Below are 18,675 nucleotides of genomic sequence, written 5' to 3'. Positions count from 1 at the left end.
TTATGGTGCATTTGTATCTTAAAGAAGAATATATAAAACTGCTGGTATTTCACCAATCAGATATTAAAAGACATTAAACAAACTTCACAGGTGCAGTTGAGGTATTATTTGAGCTTTGTGATGTTAATCATCCACCCCAAGTTGTAAAACACTTTGTTGAAATTGCTGTTATGTTAAGTGTAAAAAAATTATTTGGACTAGAAATGAAACAAAATATTCTTGGTAAAATTTTGTTAGCATTGGCCAACTCTTACACTATTTCATCATATCTTGTTGCAAAGATTAAAAGTTCCTAACACCTTTAATTGACCTGAAATACATTCACTGTCTAAATGTGAACTATCTTACCAAATGACTCAAAGAGAAGAGCTAATGCTTCGTTTGTGGACAGCAGAGCTCTGTTTCTCATGTGGTGGGACATCTTTGTATGTAGCGGCATAATTGCCCAATAGAAATTATGCTGGCTAACGAATTATGTAAAGTTAATCACAGCCAAAACCAAAGATATTATTACACAGCAATGTGAAAATGCTGAAGACACTATTTGTATAGTTACAATAAATGAGCACAGAACACCAAGTGACAGATGATTCACATTTTTGTTGCATATTCTCTTTGTGATTTTAATTTGTCACTGTCCTGCATGGCAGATCAGTTACTTTGCTTTGGTGCTGCATAATTTGTTCCTAAAACAATTATTTAGCTCAAACACTAGAAGAATAGAATAGAATAGAATAGCATTTATTGTCATTGAACAGGATTCAACGAAATTTCTATTGCAACTCCCGTGCAAAAAGTCAAAATATACAATATTAAATAAACAAACACACAATAATAATAATATATACAACTAAAATTAACTAAAGGCACTCAATCCTTTGGGTATGCTGGGATCCCGCCATTACATTAAAAAAACAAAAAACAAAATTCATTTTGCTCACTTTATTATTTAAATAATAAAATGATCATTCAAAAAATATTATATGACTTTAAATGGTCTTGAGAGAAACAACAGCAGCCTCACTTATTGTTTTCTGGTTAAACTTTTCAAAGCACTCAGCACAGATGTATGGAAGCCCATTTCCATCACCCTTATGAAAAAATAAAAGTGTGCCTCATAATTATGAGATCTCATTATTATGAGATAGCAAAGTCATAACTGCGAGGTAGTATCTTATTATTGTCAACAAAGTCATAACTATGACACAGCAAGTCACAATTTTCAGATAGTGTCATGAGATCGTAATTATAACATACTATCTTAATCATCTTTGCTCGTATAATCCAATTCTTAGAAATTACTTAGTTTCTAATTGCCAACTGTTCATTAATTATCTGCAAGCCCTAAAATTAATTTACCCCAAATGTATTTCTGTTTCCTGTCTAAATGTTGCGATGTAATTCACATTTAAATCTGTTACGTCTTAAAGTTACTAACTTGTAAACAGTATTTTATGGAACAAGCAGACTCCGTTGCTTTGTTATCGTAAAGTGCAACAGCATAAGCCGCCTATTTCCTGGAGGCGGATAGGTTTTGTTGCATTCCTGCGGAGGATTTGACCTCTGAACTTAGCTTGTCCTGCAATGGTACGGCTGCTAACACTGTAACTCTGCCTCGACAGGAAGATGTGTTTGTAGTGTTGGTTTGGACTCGACAGCAGACACACCAGCAACCACTGCACAATAGCGTTGCCTCGCGTCGAAACGAGCCTATTCTTCGACTCTACTTAGCTGAACAGTTCAGTTGCGATTGCTTTTCGGTTGCTTAGTAGCCACCCAGCAGAGGCGAGCGGTAAAGAAATGAAGGACAAGCAAAAGAGAAAGAAGGAGCGGACCTGGGCTGAAGCAGCTCGAATGGTAAGGAATAAAACTCGGTTTGCATGTAAACCATGAATGTTTTAGAAAAGAAACGATTTTAATCCAGACACATTGCTGCCTGTGGACATTCCACTCACGACCACATCCTAGCTTCTGGTGTTTAGTTAGCCAACTATTAGCAGCTAGCAGCTTAATCACATGAATGCGAGAATTAATCTTGCCAACAAATACTTTGTGTTTAGCTTGAACCCCAGTCCACTTTTACGATTGTTGTTTTTGCGTAAAACGTGTCTTGTGTAATGTATTAAAACGCGACAAAGTGAAACCCCTAAAGCTGGGCAACAAATAGCCGCTTCTTATTCAGGTCTTTGTTTGCTAGGCAGCTAGTTAGCTAGCTGGTTAGCCAGTAGCTCGACGCTTTTGAGCATCTAACAGCCTCAATGCGCAAATATAGCACAAACTGGCACACAACGCGACTCCAATACCTAGGTAATGTGTATGCAACATATATTTAGGGGTATATGTGAAGCAAAAAATTTATTTGGAAATAACCTTTTGAAGGCGAAGCTATTTTAATAATATCAAGGTTAACGTCTTCAAGTGTCTTGAGAATTTCCTCTCGCTGTTAATGATGCACCAGAGCTGGATTCAATGTAACCTTCGTGTAAAGCAACACCCAATTAAAAACTAAAGCAAAGCATTTTGCAGGAGGAGCATCGATGGTTGTAATTGAAGTTTTTCAGTTGCCAGAGACATAAGTACAAACACAGCAGGTTTGTGGTCAGGATAAGGCCTGTCTTGGTTTAGCCTGTCTGCAAAATTAATACTGCTATTGGCTGGGTCTTATTTAAAGTAACAGACACCACACATACTCTTGTAGTCATTGTTTTCTAAATGGTGACATGTTTTCAAATGCATAGATAAATACAAGTCTTCACTTTATGGTCTTCAAATTATTCTTTGATTACAAATCAGTTTTCTGGCCGATTGCCAATGACCGATCTTTAAAAAGACTGACATGTCCATTATGATTTTGGCCGTTGCCAATTTGTTTTGTCTGAAACGTCCTAAATGTAGCAACCAATTTGCTAAAAGAGGGGTAACTACTGCTAACTGCAAATGTGCAGACATGACCTGGTCTGTCGGTCAAACTTCTCTCACAGGAGAGCAGAAGAGGACAGTGGTTGATTTTTAGATGTTTGCTGAGATGGATAAGATCAAGTCCAAGTATCGGCTGATTACTGATCTCTCAAAATTAAGGAAATCGGCACAGTTGCCAGAGACATAAGTACAAACACAATAGATTTGTGGTCAGGTTAAGGCCCAACCAGTCACAGGAAGTGACTGGATAGGCACTTCTGAATTTTTGTAACTCGGCGCAAATCAGAGCCAAGCTTCACACAAACTGGACGATTTGGAAGGTTTTCTTGCAGAGCTGGTCTCCTTGCAGTGTCATTTATATAAACCCTCTATGAAGGTTAATTATATGAGAATATAGGTCCAACGATCGCCTTGACTATAAATGCCATACCGCTGTCTTGGCTCCTGCAAAAGCGTGACTATAACTCGGCCATTAGTGGGAAAACTCACTGGCGATAAAGTAAATGTAACAATTTTTTTTTTTCAAAACTTTATTTATGCTTTAATGTGAGGTACAATGTGAAGGCAGTACAATAGTTACACAGTTAACAATGTACCTTTAACCTACAAACCTAATAGGGCTAGAACAAACCCGAACAAACCCACATATATACAGACATGAAATACATTAAGTGGATCAGATCAGAGTAAATAGAAACAGATACATTAATAATAATAATAATAATCAAAACAATCAAACATTTTATGACATTTAAATCCATATCAAACTCTGATGATCGCTAGTATATTTTGTGCAAATATAGGGCATGTATATGTATATCTTGTATGCTTCACATTGTTTTTAACATAAATAGTAATAAACTTAATTCATTCTGAAAGTTTGGGGCTTTTATTTGTGCTGTAACTATGAATTACACCTACTGAGCACAAAGTATAGAATTGGATTGAATAGATCAACCCTTATGGATCGGCCACATCGCCACCGATATCCAATCAAAATTTTTTTCTGTGCAAATATTGATATCATATTGGTACATCTCTAACCCCAAGCCAAGCGCAGCCCCTCATCTGGCAATATTAACGTAGAAAGTTGTTTGTGCAGTTCGGTTTAGGAAGGAGTTCTTTGAAAATAACATGGCAGGATTTGCCAAAATACTTGGACTGAAGGAAGTTTCTGTCCCTACTGTCCATGACAAGTCTACAAATTATGGACAATTTGGAAGGCGCATAATGACATGTCGGGCGCTCTGACATTGCCTGAGTTTTTTTTTTTTTAACATGTTGAGAGAAGCGCTTCTCCTCTAACCTTGCAAACATATATTTTAAATAAAGATAGCAAAGACGGTATAAATTATTGTGCTGATGTCGGCTGCAGGATGTCATGACACACTGCCCTGAAGCAGAATCAATAACATAAAGGTGTGTCAGATACGCAGTGTTCAATCCTTCAGTGGTTGTGGCTTGAAGGTTTGTTCAGGGTTCTGCACTTCTTCTGCTTCTGGGTCAAAGATGTATGGTTGTGTCACTATGTATCTGCTTGTTGCCTTTTTCACCCGTCTGAGGTGCTAATGTAAACACCAAGTTAGGAGTGCGTGACCAATGGTAATTTATTTACATGGTTGAAACGTAGCCCTAAAACGCTGCATTCCCAAATGAGCTCAAAACAGGCAGAACTGATCAGGTGAAATCTCATTATCTGAAAATGATTTGGATATTAAATATAATGAACATGTTTTGTAGGCCACAGACCCATGCTAGCTTGTTCAAGGATGCATAATCCAGTTACTGTCAGCATGTCACTAGCTTACTGGTGAAGGAAGAACAAGTTGTGATAATGAGCACAACCTGTGAACCCATGCTTAATTTTTTTCTCAATTTTAAATTAAGAACTGAAGTAGCTAAATGGTTGTTTCCCGCTTGTGTGCTGAAGGAGTCAAATAATAAAGACTGGTGACTGACTGTTTGACAGTACTGCTAGAAAAACTTGAGAAATACATTTTCTCCAATGTAAATCATTTGTGTTGCAGCATTTTGAGAAACCAGCACACGCTCTCCCCCAGAGGACTTGCTTAGTGCTGTGGTAGAGGCATTGGGGCAGTCCACTAACAGCCCCTAATTTTTTTGTGTTGAAAAATGTTAGTTACAAAAATCCTGAGGTGCATGAGCGAGCATCATAAGTTAGAGAATGGGGCTGCACTAATTGCAGTTTTCTGGCCGATCTTTTAGAAAGCCTAACCTACCGATTCCGATTTTGTCCAACACCAATTTTTTTTCCGTCTTAAATGTTGCTCAATATTGCAAGAAAGTTGCTGAATTGCCAATTCTACATCTATTGTTTGGCATAAACATGCAGACATGACCTGGTGAGCCGGTGTATCAGTCAAACCGTTCTCTTGGGAAAGCAGAGGACTGTGGGTGATTTTTAGACCTCTCCCAAGATAGATAAGGACGGCGGATAAGATCGACTGCACGATAAATTGGCTATATGTTTGTTCTGTTAGTAAAGCAGGATTTTTAAATTTTGTTTTTATATAATATTTTAATCAAACTTTACATTTTTATCACAAAAACAAATGAAGCAAGTCTAATGAACAGACCCATCATTCACAATGATTATATAATTAAACTGCAACGAGATGCTGCACTCTTCTCCTCACCACTGTTGTCTGTTCCACTTCCTGTTCTCACATTATGGTCTGGTCCCATATCCTCACACATGATTGGCCACAAGGCTGCCACGCCAATCAAAACAAAGTTCTGCCCTGAGCCGAGTCACAAAGTGAGAGCTGAGCAGCAAAAGGGGGGAAAAAATGCGGAGCAGTCCATCTTGAAGTCCCGAGTTGAAATATTCCTGACCGACCCATCGCTACTGTGTAATACGTGTCTATCTTGAAGTACTAACTAGTTCACTTTAAGGTGTTCCTTGTTATGTAGGCACATCTCTGGATGGACATGTTGACCTATTTACCATACTGAACAATAAAGAGTTGGAAGGATTTGTCTGCTCATCAAAACACCCGCTTCTGACCTGTGCTTAAGGTTCATTTTGTATGCATTTTTATTTATGTATATGTGAAATCAGTGCAAGGATGTCCTGCGATTTTAGCTGTGTTCTTCCTCCAACACAGCTGATACAAATGGCTTAATTAGCCTCTCGGCATGTTGTCAAATTCTACTGAAACCAGCCGGCTGCCCATTTGTTTGAGTCGAATGTGCTAAAACACGGAAGCCTCTAATACATGCAAGTGACTGGCTCTCAGTACTGATTTTGAACAGCTTTGTGTTACATCATTCAAAGAGGTCTGATAGAGTTGTCTTTCAGAGTCCTTCTCTGGACTGTACACAGTTTAGATTTTTCACATGAAGCTTTAATTCTCCATGTTTTCTTAGCTGAGTTTTTGATCTTCAAAAAAATGTATCTTCCAGGTCCTGGAGAACTTCTCTGATGCACCCATGACTCCCAAACAAATCCTCCATGTCATCCAGACCAAGGGGCTGAAGGAAATGAGGTCAGACACAAACGCACAGGGTCACAGTTTTGCTGGATGGAATAACTTCAGACTTTACTAAGTGCTTTCAGACTACAATTGTCTAGTTTCCTTTAAGTGAGTAGGTGTTAAATCAACGATCATGGTTGTCATGGAAAGTAAACATTGTGCACTTAGCTGATGTGGCAAACCAGAATATAGGTCACTGCTTCACTAATTGCAAGTCATTTTTAAGACATAAATGCCATGGTGGATCTTTAAACCACATTTATCTTTGTGAATATATACTAAAGTCATCTAACTTAACAATTGAGCAACCTCAAATATGCTCAAACGTACGTGTTCACATTTTTCACATTTATTTGACTTAGTACAGGAATTTTGTAATACTATCTGTACAGTATTTTTGCAATTTAAGTTTAAACATAGGTTAAATTTTTCTGTTATTAATAACTGACTTTCTTTCTGTCTCCATGAACTTCTTCGATTGCTGCCAACTATAAACAGAAGGTATGTTCATAATTTTCAAGTTGATGTTAAAATTGGAGCGTTTTTTTTTTTTTTTTCCTCTCGCTACAAATAGCATTTCCTTTTCCCCTTCTGTTATTTTATCTGCCCAAGGATTTATTTAAAGTGCAACTTGTTGACCAAGTATAAAAGCCACATGTAGGTGGAATTTTAACAACATGAGAGTTTTGCTTTTTGGTTCATACACCATAATAAAACTCAAGTATTTCTTTGTATAAAAGTTTCTCTTGCAGAACACGATCCTGTTTAGTCCAAGACAGCATGACTAAGTTAGAAGTGCTAATATTTCAGCTACAAACATAGTTTTTGAGTCAGAATTTCGGAGAAAAAAAATAAAAATAAACTGGGACAGACCAAATGCACGTTTGGTAAATACTATAAGGACTAGAGGGCTTATTTATGAAGCTTGTGTATACACAAACACTGGAGAAATAGTAAAACTGTCAAAGCTGAGTATTTACTTATTGATGCGATAAATGCCCACCTCCAATTTACAGCTTTAGCAGCAGTTCTCCCTCAAAAAGAGGATTCTTTTGGCACTTACGCAAAGGGATATTAAATTACATGCTCATCATAAAGTGTATATTGCACTATGTAATTTAATTCCCAAAATCAAATAAGATTTCTAAAAAAAAAAAAAAGTGGAATAGTTTTAAATGTGCTTTTTACATTTCAAAAGGACTTGATATATTTTGATAAGATAATGTGGACATAAATGTATTCTACCGTCTCTGTGGAAAGTCCAAAAGTTGATTTGTGTGTGTGGCTGCAGTGGCACCGCTCCTCTGGCCTGCCTGGTCACCATGCTGCACTCTCAAGTGAGGGGAGACAGAGTCAAGAACAGCATTTTCTTCAAGCTTCCTGGACGAATGAGCTTGTTCACTCTCAAGGTATTTCCTTTTGAAATTGTTTTACCTGCTTAAATTAAAATAACATGGAATTACAACTATTTTCACATGAAGTAACTAACAATCCAACATAGAAGTAATGCATTGGTTTACCATCTGGTATATGTAGCTAGTTTTTGTTTACAATCTTGGTCACAAATTGGTTGTTTGTGGCTAAAAGCCAAAAGCCCTTTATAGCAAAGTGTTGTATCACTTATGTTTCTACAGTACTACCTCATTTTTGTGCCATTTGTTTTCTGCAGAAAAATGCCCTCCAGTGGACAAAACCAACTTCAGAGTCAGAGGTTCCACCAGAACCAGTGGGAAATGTTGCGCATCCAACTTCAAGCTGCAGCAGCTCAGTAGCAGGATCTGCCGTTGCCCTTGTTGATTCCAGTGAAACCGTTGAACAGGAGAGCTGTGACTCCTCAGAAACGATTGTAGCAGCCATCATAGACAATGATGGTAACTCGATAACAGACATATCATTAATTCATGTTTTTGCATTGAATCTTCAAAAGTCTTCAACTTTGTCATGCACCTTAAAACATATGCAGTGCGTCTATATTTTCAATAATTGATCTTCAGTTTAATTTACTTAGTTTTGGATAGTTTTGAAGTGAGGATATTTTAACTTATCAGAACTGGTTCAATGGAAAGATTTCATAACAGGCAGTCAAATGCATTGCTAAAAACTGCCTGTTTTACCATATTTGTGGGATGCAACTTTGTGTTGTATAGTTGCTCAGTAAATATCACCTATAAATACCTATAAATTCAATAAGTAAATACTACCTATTCATTAGTGATAGGCCACAGTACCTTATCCCTGAAGGGATTTACAGATTTAATATACCATCATGATGTTGTAATTATCCAAACCACCAACAAAACCACTACACAAAAACATCAATATAATGAGGCCTTCATTATATTGATGAAGGCCTCATCAATATAATGATGAGGCCTTGAAAAAACAGAGGTCCTGTTTAGCCCTGCTATTAACATCAATATTAAGTGAATAGATTTCAATGCAAAGTTTTCCCCAAAGAACTTGCTAAATCCGTTGGTTAGAGTGCTAAGACGGTCCACCACCAGCCCGCTATGTTTTTGTTTTAAAAAAATGTTAATTTGACAAGAAATATAAAAATTTTGGTGGGTAATTGTATGTTACTGGAAGACATTGCCAATGATGCTTAAACATACAACTATGATCTTAAAAATGAGAAAGCACAACAAACAAACAAAACAATGCCCATTAAGTAATCAGCCAGTGGATCTTAAAACACAACGTAATGTTTAGAGGTGTCATTACATTCTTAGTTCATTTGTGCCTATCACAGTAAACTAAGCAGCTGCTTAAGGCACCACAGGCCTTGAGGGGTTTTAAAAATCTAGAATTTGAACATCGTTTATTGCGAATGACAGTGGCTAATATGATTACAGTCTACATACTACTGCGCCGTCCCGATTATTCCACTAGCAATGTCTCCCGGAAGTCCGGTGCCCTCAAGTCAGCACCATCGCTAAGCATCGTATCAAACACTTTACATTTGTTTGAAATCGGTTGCATGCTGTGTGTTTGAGAATGTTGGACGTACTTTATCTTTTTGTTATTGTTAAAGCTCTGGACATTTTGGCACTGGCCCTAGTAACCATGTCTTGGATATTTTCTAAAGCAAAATGCGGAGCGTGTGGAATATGTCATCACGCAAACGTGTCACATGTAATGTACTGGACACATTACATGTGACACGTTTGTCACACAGTGGGATTGTTAAGCAAGTAGCTTAACTTTTCCAAGGAATTGAACAACTAGGTTCTCTTCAAGAACCAGTTCTTGATTCCCATTCCCATCGACACTCTCATATCTATCGAAAAAATATTTTTGCAATATATATCGGCATTGTTTTGTTACCTAGCTCTAGCCATAACACACTGTCTGTTAAGAATAAAGTAACACTTTTTTATATTACAGCCAACATTGACAGTCTTTCCAAATCCCACAAACTCACAAGTATGAATATTCCAATGGTTGCTGTCAACACTGTCCAAGTAATATCACTTCTGACTCAAACTTGGGGAAGTGGAACAGACCCACCGACTGGTATGTTTGTTCCTTTTAAACTGCTAACTTCACCAGAATTTCTACAGGTTTGGTGCTTGTCACTTGGCCTTTTTCTTTGTTGTTTTGAAACTATTATAAATATTGTGTCCAATAATACTTGCTTAATTTACTATTATTTTTCCTGGGTTATAGCATCAGTGGATGAGAATTCATCCAGTGCCTCCTGCTCCACAGAGCTGCAGACTCCCAGCAGCCACCCTCAAACACGTCTCAGCAGGGCAACAGGACAGCAGGGACGCACGGATCCTCAGCAAAGCCAACACGCTCAGACTAGACTGAGTCGTTCAAGACAGGTGAGCACTCAAATGTAAAGACATCAAATGTAATTTAGTTTCAGACTACTCTCTCCTAAAGACTACTTAAGTCATGGAATTTTGTTGGAACGGCTTTCCATGCATCACAGACATATTCTGTCATCCCTTTACTTTGTACGTAGATTCATGAGGATCTGTGTTTAAGCGAAGTATCTTCAAGGCAGGATGTTGGATCTAAGCATTGCTCCATAGCACAACAGCCCTTATTCTCAGTGGCAGCATGACCTTTGCTGTAATATTTGGAATGAACTTTGTAGTTTGACATTTTCTTAGTAGAGGGAACTTATAGCATTACTGGCTTAGTGGGGTTGAGGTTTAAGTTGCTTTTTTACTTTCACATCCAAATCATGGTTTTTGCAGCTTGGAGCTGAAAAATCTGCAAAGACATGTTTTTGGTTGAAATTCTCACTTTCCTAATGTGTGCACAAAGCATAGAAGTTCTGACATCTTCTGTTTTTCCCTATTTTCTACAGTCAGGAAGACAAAGGAAGAAGGCTGTCATGATGCCCCGTGTTGTCCTCACTCCACTTAAGGTCAACGGAGAACATGTGTCTACAGGTAAAGATGTTAAAAGTGTACTGAAATTCTCTTTTGGCTTGCTGCTTTTCACATATTAAATTAAACATTACTTGAAAACTGTATTTTTAAGCATAGAGAATGTATTACAGATTGCCCGAGTCTGAATATGGGGCCAAGTAGGACATATTTCTCAAATTATTATTATTATTTACAAAATATTGTTACGGTTCTGGTCACTGACTTTGCTCTTCTGTAACTTCTGTAGCTGTTTTATTTTGTTTCACTGAAAATACTTTTAATACTTTTAGCAATAGAAAAAATTGCAATTGCAAAACAAAATTTCTATCAATTGCATTCATCGAGTGTATTGCTGATTAAATACTTTCAAAGTAAATAAAAACAACAGTAGTTCTTGACATTTGCAGACTGCAGTCCTACTATTCACGGCACAAAGCCAAGAAGGACTAAAGGTTTTCATTGGATTAACCCAATGTCCTTCAAGAAAATCAACCAATGGGCTGTTGCAGTCTGTAAAATAATTTTCATTGTCCAGTACAGCAGATGGGCACTCGACTCCTGGACAGGAGTACAAACTGAACAGTGTTTTTTTGTTGTTGTTTTTTTTTCTGTTCAAATTGCAAACCCTCCAAGATGGCTGATCTTGTTTGAAATCGCACACCACTTCGCACATTTACCCACATTTGGCCAGTGGCACCCAGAGCGGAAATTTGCGAAAAGATTCATACCTTTTTGAGTAAGACTGTCACATAACAATTGTTGAAAAATTGATGTGCTGCGAATACTTCTTGTGTGGACTGTACAGAGAACTTGTGCTGATTCTATTTAACTGGACCAGTTTATCTTGTAAAGTGTAAGGATGTAATTCGTTTGCATTTGGATTCAGTTGAATGTCTTCCAAGTTGAACTCAGTGATTTTGTTTTTGTTTTGTCTTAGGTCCCATGAAAAAGAGTCGTGGAGGTGTGGACATTGACTTTGAGACGCCTGGTTCCATCCTGGTCAATACCAACATTAGAGCACTCATCAATGTGCGGACCTTTTCAGCTTTTCCCTCGCATTCACAGCAGCAGCTACTGCAGCTGTTGCCTGAGGTGGATCGACAGGTGGGTTACTATATTTTTGTTCGTTTAGAGTAGAGTTGTCTCTGACAAAATAGAAGATCTCTCTGTCCTTTTTCTATGATTTAGTAAAAAGGTCACACTTACAGCAAGGTATGAGGACCAAAATGAAGACGACTGCACACCCAGCAGTGGATATCGCCCAGTCACAGGAGGCTTTATCTGTTCATAAGCTACTGGTCTAATTGATAGGCCATAATTGGGTTAGGGTTTGCCACTACTGGTAAATGAGGAGACTACTTAATTGCATTGGCATGGGAGAAGCTACTTATGCCTAGGATGGTCGCTCATTGAATCACCTACTCCTTCTGCTGAATGAATTCTATATGTTTTAAGATCTGGCTCACTGAGCCATAAGAAAAGACAAGTAGGTAAAGCTTGGTGGCCTACCAGGCTTTACCTGCTCCCCTGCGAGGCTAAGTGTTGTTCCGTTCACGCTCGCCAACATTGGGAGTAATGAATAATAATGCATAATGCTCGCCAACAAGTGAGCATTGATTGACTTTTTTTTTTCCTTTCTGCTTTTAGATTGGGCCTGACGGTATGACCCGCCTAAGTACTTCAGCTCTTAACAATGAGTTCTTCACCCATGCCTCTCAGAGTTGGAAAGAAAGGCTTGCTGAAGGTAACGTAATTACTTGCAAACAATTCAGGGTCCGCAAGTAACATTTTGTGACACTCACATTTACAGTTGCTGTAGACACAAATTTTACTTTGTAAAGCTGGAATAAACATCTTTTTAAAACACTTTCAATTAAAACATTAGGAAGTGACATTGAGGTCAATAGCAGTAGGAAATGTTCATTATGATGGCTCTGACTGACCTGTTTTTGTCAAGAATGACATTGTTTTGAGGCTTGTCATGTACAGTAGTTGCATGAATTTTCCTATTGGAAATTAAGAATTTTTTAAAGTGCACGAAAGAAAGACATCAATAAGGAACCAAATATTTAATTAAAAGTAAAAATGTCTAGTGGTTCAATTCCTAATTTTAGGATCACAATTCGATTCAGAAGCATCAGATGACATTTAATTGGAACTACATAAATAAACTGAATTGAATTTTCCTTTTTGTTTGAAAGAATGAAAGTGTTTCAAGCATTTCAAAATAATTTTTGATTTAACAATGAAAGGCAGGTAGGACAAGACTTTGCAAGAAATATGCTCAATTTACATTAGAGTTTGAATATACTTAAACACTTTTAAATATATATATATATATATTTTTTTTATTATTTTTTAGGTGAATTCACCCATGAAATGCAAGTCCGTTTCCGACAGGAAAAGGAGAAAGAGAAAAAAGTAGAGGCTTGGAAAGAGAAATTTTTTGAAGAATACCATGGGCAAAAGTAAGATAATAATTTAATTTAACACTGATTTGTGTTTTGCATACGTTTACAATTTAGTTTGTGTTTATGGTACTTGTATAGCACATAGAAGTGATGCATGTTTTTAACATCACTGACATTTGGTCATATAAATCCAAAATTTGCTAAATCTCACCTTGTCCACCTTTAGGTCTGGCTTAACACGAGATGAGTCTCTGAAACTCATGAGTGAAGCTAGTGAAGTCGCAGGAACTGTGCTGGAAAGTGATGCTGACGTCGTCTCAGCTGGTGTCCCGAAAAGACGCAGTGTGGGTCGGCGAAGGAGAGACGGCAGGATGAGGAGACGCACACGGGCTGACTTGCGTCGTAGGGCCCGCCGGACCCTTTGCAAGACAGGTCCAGCTCTGCAATCAAAAGACACTAGTGCTGACACTAGTGCTGTTTTGGACATAGCAGCAGTGTCCATTGACTCTCCTACATCCAACAACACAGTTGTTCAAGGAGAGGTAGTTCTCCATGTTGACTGTGGTGTGGAGCTCCCACTTGAAAGTACTGTGACAGAGCCTAAGGCCTCTCCAGCTCCAGAGCCCATGACATTGGCAGTTCCTACTCCTCTTCCAAGTCCTAGTCCTAGTACAGCATCCACCAGTGCAAACGAAGAGACTGAAATTACTCCCTCTTTGCTCCCTAAGGAAGCTGCACCTGTTCTAGCTTCCACCACCTCACCATCTTCCTCATCCAGTTCTTCCTCTTCTCCTGCCTCCTCACCGGCCTCATCACCCTCTTCTTCTGAACAACAGGGAGCTTTCACCACAGGTCTGGATTCTTCATCCTCCTCAGGATCTTCCAGTGCCACTGTTCCTGCTGATCCCTTGGATGATACTGCCTCTGTGGTCACCTCTGTCACAGGAGGGACCGTCACTAGCAGCCGTGAGAGCAGTCCATCAGCTAGTCCAGCTCCCACCCCCATGCTCATTACTCAACTTAAGGAACAGAAGAGAAGGCAGGATGAGGTTGAGGCTTTCTGCAGCTTTCCCGAAAAAAGGGCACGTCTTAATGACCGTCGGTCCTTTCGTACCACAATTGACAGTGTCTGTTCAGAGAAGCCACAGCCGACAACCGAAGAACCCAAGGTGCCACCTATCCGGGTAAGACTTGGTTGTAAAACTAAGAAATATTTTATGTACAAAATCCTTAAAATCTTTTAGGGAAATACTGATTTGCTATTTTGTCTGTTGTACTAGATTCAACTTTCCAGAATCAAACCTCCCTGGGTCAAAGGGCACCCAACCTACCAGATCTGCCCCCGAATTGTGCCCCAGACAGAATGCTCGCGGAGGTCGGGTACGGGTGGCGCGCGGACCCTTGCAGACATCAAGGCCCGCGCTCAGCAAGCCCGTGCCCAACGCGAGGCTGCTGTTGCGGCCTCTGGCGAGGGGCCAGGGTCGACCAGTGTCCGGATGTGGTCTTCTACTGGGTTATCGGATAGCAGCAGCGAACGAAGAACAAGAGAGCATCCAGGACCAGTCGAGCCCGGAGGAAGAGGAGGAGGAGGAGGAGGAGGAGGAGGAAGAGGAGACGGAGGGATTGAAGAGCAGGAATTTTCTTCAGAACCTAATTCGTCTGGAACACAACTACAGCTTCTCGATGTAGAAGCTACATCCCACTCATCTCCTTCATTGTCAAATACATCAGCTTCCATGTCACCACAAGTTGCAAGTCCACATCAACACAGATCAGGCATGGCAGCAAAGGTCCAAGTGGATGTAGGGGAAACGTCAGCCAAACCCCTGAGATTCTGTAATGAGTTACCAGATGGGGATTTTACAGTTCCCCCAGAGCCTGATTCCAAGTCTATGTCATCAGCCACCAAGTCGGCCACAAACGGCCCAATACCTGAGTCTACTGCTCCCTTTTCAGAAGTGGCAGATCCAGGCTGTGTAAAACTGACCTTAACCCAAACTTCAATTCCAGATTCCTTTCCCAGGTTTGGGGCTCATGGTGTGGATGTTATTCAAACACTGGGGACCAAAGGACAAGAAAAGGGAAAGGAGGTTGGAGTGGGTGGTGTTATCCATCATAGTTCACATCATTTGGACCCACAGGAAGACTTTTCTCATTTAGCCACATTTCCAAAAACAGTATCTTCTCCAAAACGTGCAGAGATCGTCGATGTTTTCAGACAGAAGGATGACGAAGAGGGCGTGCACAGTGATTCAACAGAAACTGCTTCAGACTGTGAAAATGAGACTCAGGAGGATGAGCAGCAGCAGCAGCAGTATTCTGACCCCAACTGGAGCTCCCAGCTCAGCACCCAACGAAATGGCCAGTTGGTGATCTGTAGCCTTTCTTCTCAAAACCAGCAGCCAGTGATTCAGGGCTACTTGTCTAGCCACAAAGGGCAGACTGTCATCCAGCCTTGCTTCCCCAAAGGTCTGCCTCAACTGCATGACAATCAGCCTCATTCCCAAGACCACCGCTCTTTTAGTCCTTGTTCACAAGGAAAAAAAGAAAACATTGCTTTAAAAGTGGAAATTGGAGAAGACTGTCAGAGCTCTAAAGAAACTTATACTGAAGGGGAATGTTGTGGATCTTTAAAGTCTCCTGTCGCTCAGCCAAATGGCTTAGTGGCCTCCAAAAAACTGACAAGCTCAGCCAGGCCTGTGTCCTCTGTAGAAGCCAACAACCCTTTGGTCACACAGTTACTACAAGGCAGTCTGCCTCTTGAAAAAGTTTTACCATCACATTCTGCAAATAGGCTTGCTTTTAGCATATTACCTGGTCAACCAGCAAGACTCCCAGAACCAAGGAGCCTTGAAGCTGGCCATAGGTCTGAATTTTCTGTCCAGTGTCGTACTCCAGATTTGACTCATAACCTTCCGAAGTCACCCACAGACAGTCCACTCTCATGTCTTACAGGTGCCCAAGATGCACCTCAGTACCAGCCCCAACAAGTTGTTGGGGCTGTCCCCGTCATTACCTCTCTGCCCATTTCTTCAGGTTCTTTGTCATCCAAAGGCAAGTCAGAAGGTGTCTCTCTGGGTGCTCTAGAATCTAGAGTTATTAAAGAGTATTGTGGTCATCAACTTTCACAGAGGGACACTCCAGACCGGGTGCAACAATCTGATCAAATCATGTCCAACAACCCCTCTACTCCTGCAGAAACCTACCATGCGGACGCAATGTCCAGTACAAAGTTTAACATTCAGCTTTCACAGTCTCAGCATCCCCACTCTCATCAGAGAAAGCTGTCTCCTGCACCTGGTGTGAAAAATGAAATTAGCCCACGGCCTTCTTGCCAGGCCATTGCCAAGACTGTATCTACCGTACCTGGTGTGACTAAAAAGGAGCCAGGGAACTCCACTGATGGGTATTTAACCGGAGGAGCAATGGAGGGACTTCTCAACATGGAGATGACATTGACAAGGATATCAAAGAAAGAGCACAGCAAGACCCCCTGTTCATCCAGTTCCCCTTCCCCTCTTTCTCCTTTACCCTCGTCTTCAACATCCTCCCTTCCCTTCCAAATATATGGGAAGTTGCCTAAACAAGGTGGAAGTGGTGGAGTAGTAAGCTACACAGCTAATGTGTCAATGATGGATAACGGTGGTTTCTCCCGCGGTATGGCTGATGGCGTACTCCAGCTGCGTCCCCGCTTGGCCTCCAGCCACGCTACACTCAGTATTCAAGCTTTTACAGACACTACAGCTGAAGAAGTAGCACTTAAGTGCTCATGTCGCCTCAAAGCCATGATCATGTGCCAAGGCTGTGGTGCTTTTTGCCATGATGATTGCATCGGACCTTCCAAACTCTGTGTTTCGTGCTTGGTGGTCAGATAGTGTGTTCTAGTGTCCGTACACTGTAGAATCGCAGTCTGTAAAATACCAGCAGCATTATTGGGCAGCTTCGGAGTGTACAGAAGCCTAATGAGGCTGGAGAACACAGGGCAGTCCAGACTGGCAAAACATGTCTTGTAAAATAAGTTTCTTTTGTTGTTGCAGATTTTGTGAAGGTTTTTTTCTTTTCTTCTCTTCTTGGTGTATTGATTTATATTATTGTTGTTGTGAATCTGGGGCATGCTTAACTGTGTAAATCTTGCCATTTACCTCATTGTCTTGCTCCATTTTGCATCATTTGGAGGTCACTGTTTTTTTATGTCTTATTTGCTCTGCAAATAGGAACTGACTGTATGTCCAAAGAAATATTTTTTTATCCATTAAAACAAGTAAATAAAATGTCACCTTATTTGACTCATGCTATAATTATCTGCAACTAGGCTTAAATTTAAATGCAGTTGACATATGAAGGAACAATTATTGTTATTGAAAAGTGTTATGTTTTCCAGCCACATTGTATCATTTTATAGCGCTAAAATCACTGTTACAAAGTCAAAGAAATTTGACTTTGTAATTTAACACCTTTAAATTGGGCCTCTGTCTCTTTAAGAAAGTCCTGCTCTTTCCAGCTGTCTGGCTTCAGAAGGTTACCACAAGGTGGCGCAAGGTTTCACCGAGCATTTTGCACACCTGTATGGTTGCCACAGGAGATTAAGGGATTTCTCAGACATGCATGGAAGAATCGAAGCATCAACAACACGTATGTTTTCTATAACATGGAATAAAAACCAATCTCATCAGCTTGACCTCTCTGGATTCAATCCAGCGCAATGAGAACGTGCAGAAGTAACAAAAACACTTCATGAGCTGATTTGAGAAGTAGCCCAGTAAAGCTCAAAGTATTTTATATTTTACTATCCCTTTAAAAAACATTTGAATAGGGCTGAACGCATAACTTTTGCTATTAGTAATATTTCTAAGATAGATAAAAAATGTACTGGTGGCTTATGGATTTTCTGAGACATGGTACAGATTACATTCCATGTAGAAATTTTTATAAATTTCGTCATCCAGAATAAACTGAAAATTACTCAATTATTGATTTCAAACTTTAAGGAAACATGTCATGCAAATTTTGTAGGTAAGATTGGTTTTATGCCTGGAATTTATCTGAACGTTTGGACTGCAAGTATAAATCTTAAATACAAGTTTATGTACCTCTAAACTTTGATGTGTATCTATTAATATGTGCATGTTGTAGTGATTGTAGCATTAAGATGAAGAGAACCAAAGAAGCAGCCTGCGTTTGAACAGCTGAAACAAACCAAATGAGACGTTTCAGCCGTTGGGAGTTGAGTTCGATTCGCTGGTTTAAGTCTTGGTTGCATTTTGTTCTGCAGAATCTTCCTTCAGCTAGACACTTCTCCAAATTGCCCACAGACAGACTGTGAAGTTGGACCTTAGTAACCTCATTAAATTCCTAAGAAGCACCTTTGGCGCCATGAAAATATTCTTTTCCAAGACAAAGCTGCAAGAGGCAGGATGATTGGCGTGACCTGAGCAGCTGGGTGACAGGATGCTGCGTAGGAGC

The 18,675-nt window shown here is 39.8% G+C and overlaps 1 protein-coding gene across 5 annotated transcripts; it reads left to right on the top strand.

Moving 5' to 3' along the window:
• The first annotated feature begins 1,558 nt into the window (after positions 1-1,558).
• asxl1 (ASXL transcriptional regulator 1) lies at positions 1,559-17,498 on the top strand. Of its 5 annotated transcripts, XM_055048235.1 has the most exons (12): positions 1,559-1,857; positions 6,346-6,428; positions 6,915-6,917; positions 7,708-7,825; positions 8,086-8,287; positions 10,083-10,243; positions 10,738-10,822; positions 11,739-11,905; positions 12,449-12,545; positions 13,164-13,269; positions 13,439-14,396; positions 14,493-17,498. In XM_055048235.1, exons 1-12 carry the CDS (start codon positions 1,801-1,803, stop codon positions 17,085-17,087), a joined length of 4,632 nt encoding a protein of 1,543 aa, XP_054904210.1. In that variant the 5' UTR covers positions 1,559-1,800; the 3' UTR covers positions 17,088-17,498. The 5 variants fall into 5 exon arrangements, with proteins under 5 accessions (XP_054904210.1, XP_054904208.1, XP_054904207.1 ...); XM_055048233.1 differs by lacking the exons at positions 1,559-1,857; positions 6,346-6,428; positions 6,915-6,917 and adding an exon at positions 9,801-9,929 and having other exon boundaries at positions 7,712-7,825; positions 10,125-10,243; XM_055048232.1 differs by lacking the exons at positions 1,559-1,857; positions 6,346-6,428; positions 6,915-6,917 and adding an exon at positions 9,801-9,929 and having other exon boundaries at positions 7,712-7,825.
• The last annotated feature ends 1,177 nt before the right edge of the window (positions 17,499-18,675 follow it).

This window comes from Poeciliopsis prolifica, unplaced genomic scaffold (genome assembly GCF_027474105.1).
Source record: "Poeciliopsis prolifica strain line A6 unplaced genomic scaffold, Auburn_PproV2 SCAFFOLD027, whole genome shotgun sequence".
Lineage (NCBI taxonomy): Eukaryota > Metazoa > Chordata > Actinopteri > Cyprinodontiformes > Poeciliidae > Poeciliopsis > Poeciliopsis prolifica.
This window is presented reverse-complemented; position numbering and strand designations above follow the sequence as displayed.

Bases quoted from the DNA above. Each gene is read 5' to 3' on its own strand.
- asxl1 (XM_055048231.1), top strand. From the start codon at position 7,739: ATGCTGCACTCTCAAGTGAGGGGAGACAGAGTCAAGAACAGCATTTTC. The intron at 8,288-9,800 runs GTAACTCGATAA...TTTATATTACAG, and splicing joins AGCCATCATAGACAATGATG to CCAACATTGACAGTCTTTCC. The intron at 10,823-11,738 runs GTAAAGATGTTA...GTTTTGTCTTAG, and splicing joins CGGAGAACATGTGTCTACAG to GTCCCATGAAAAAGAGTCGT.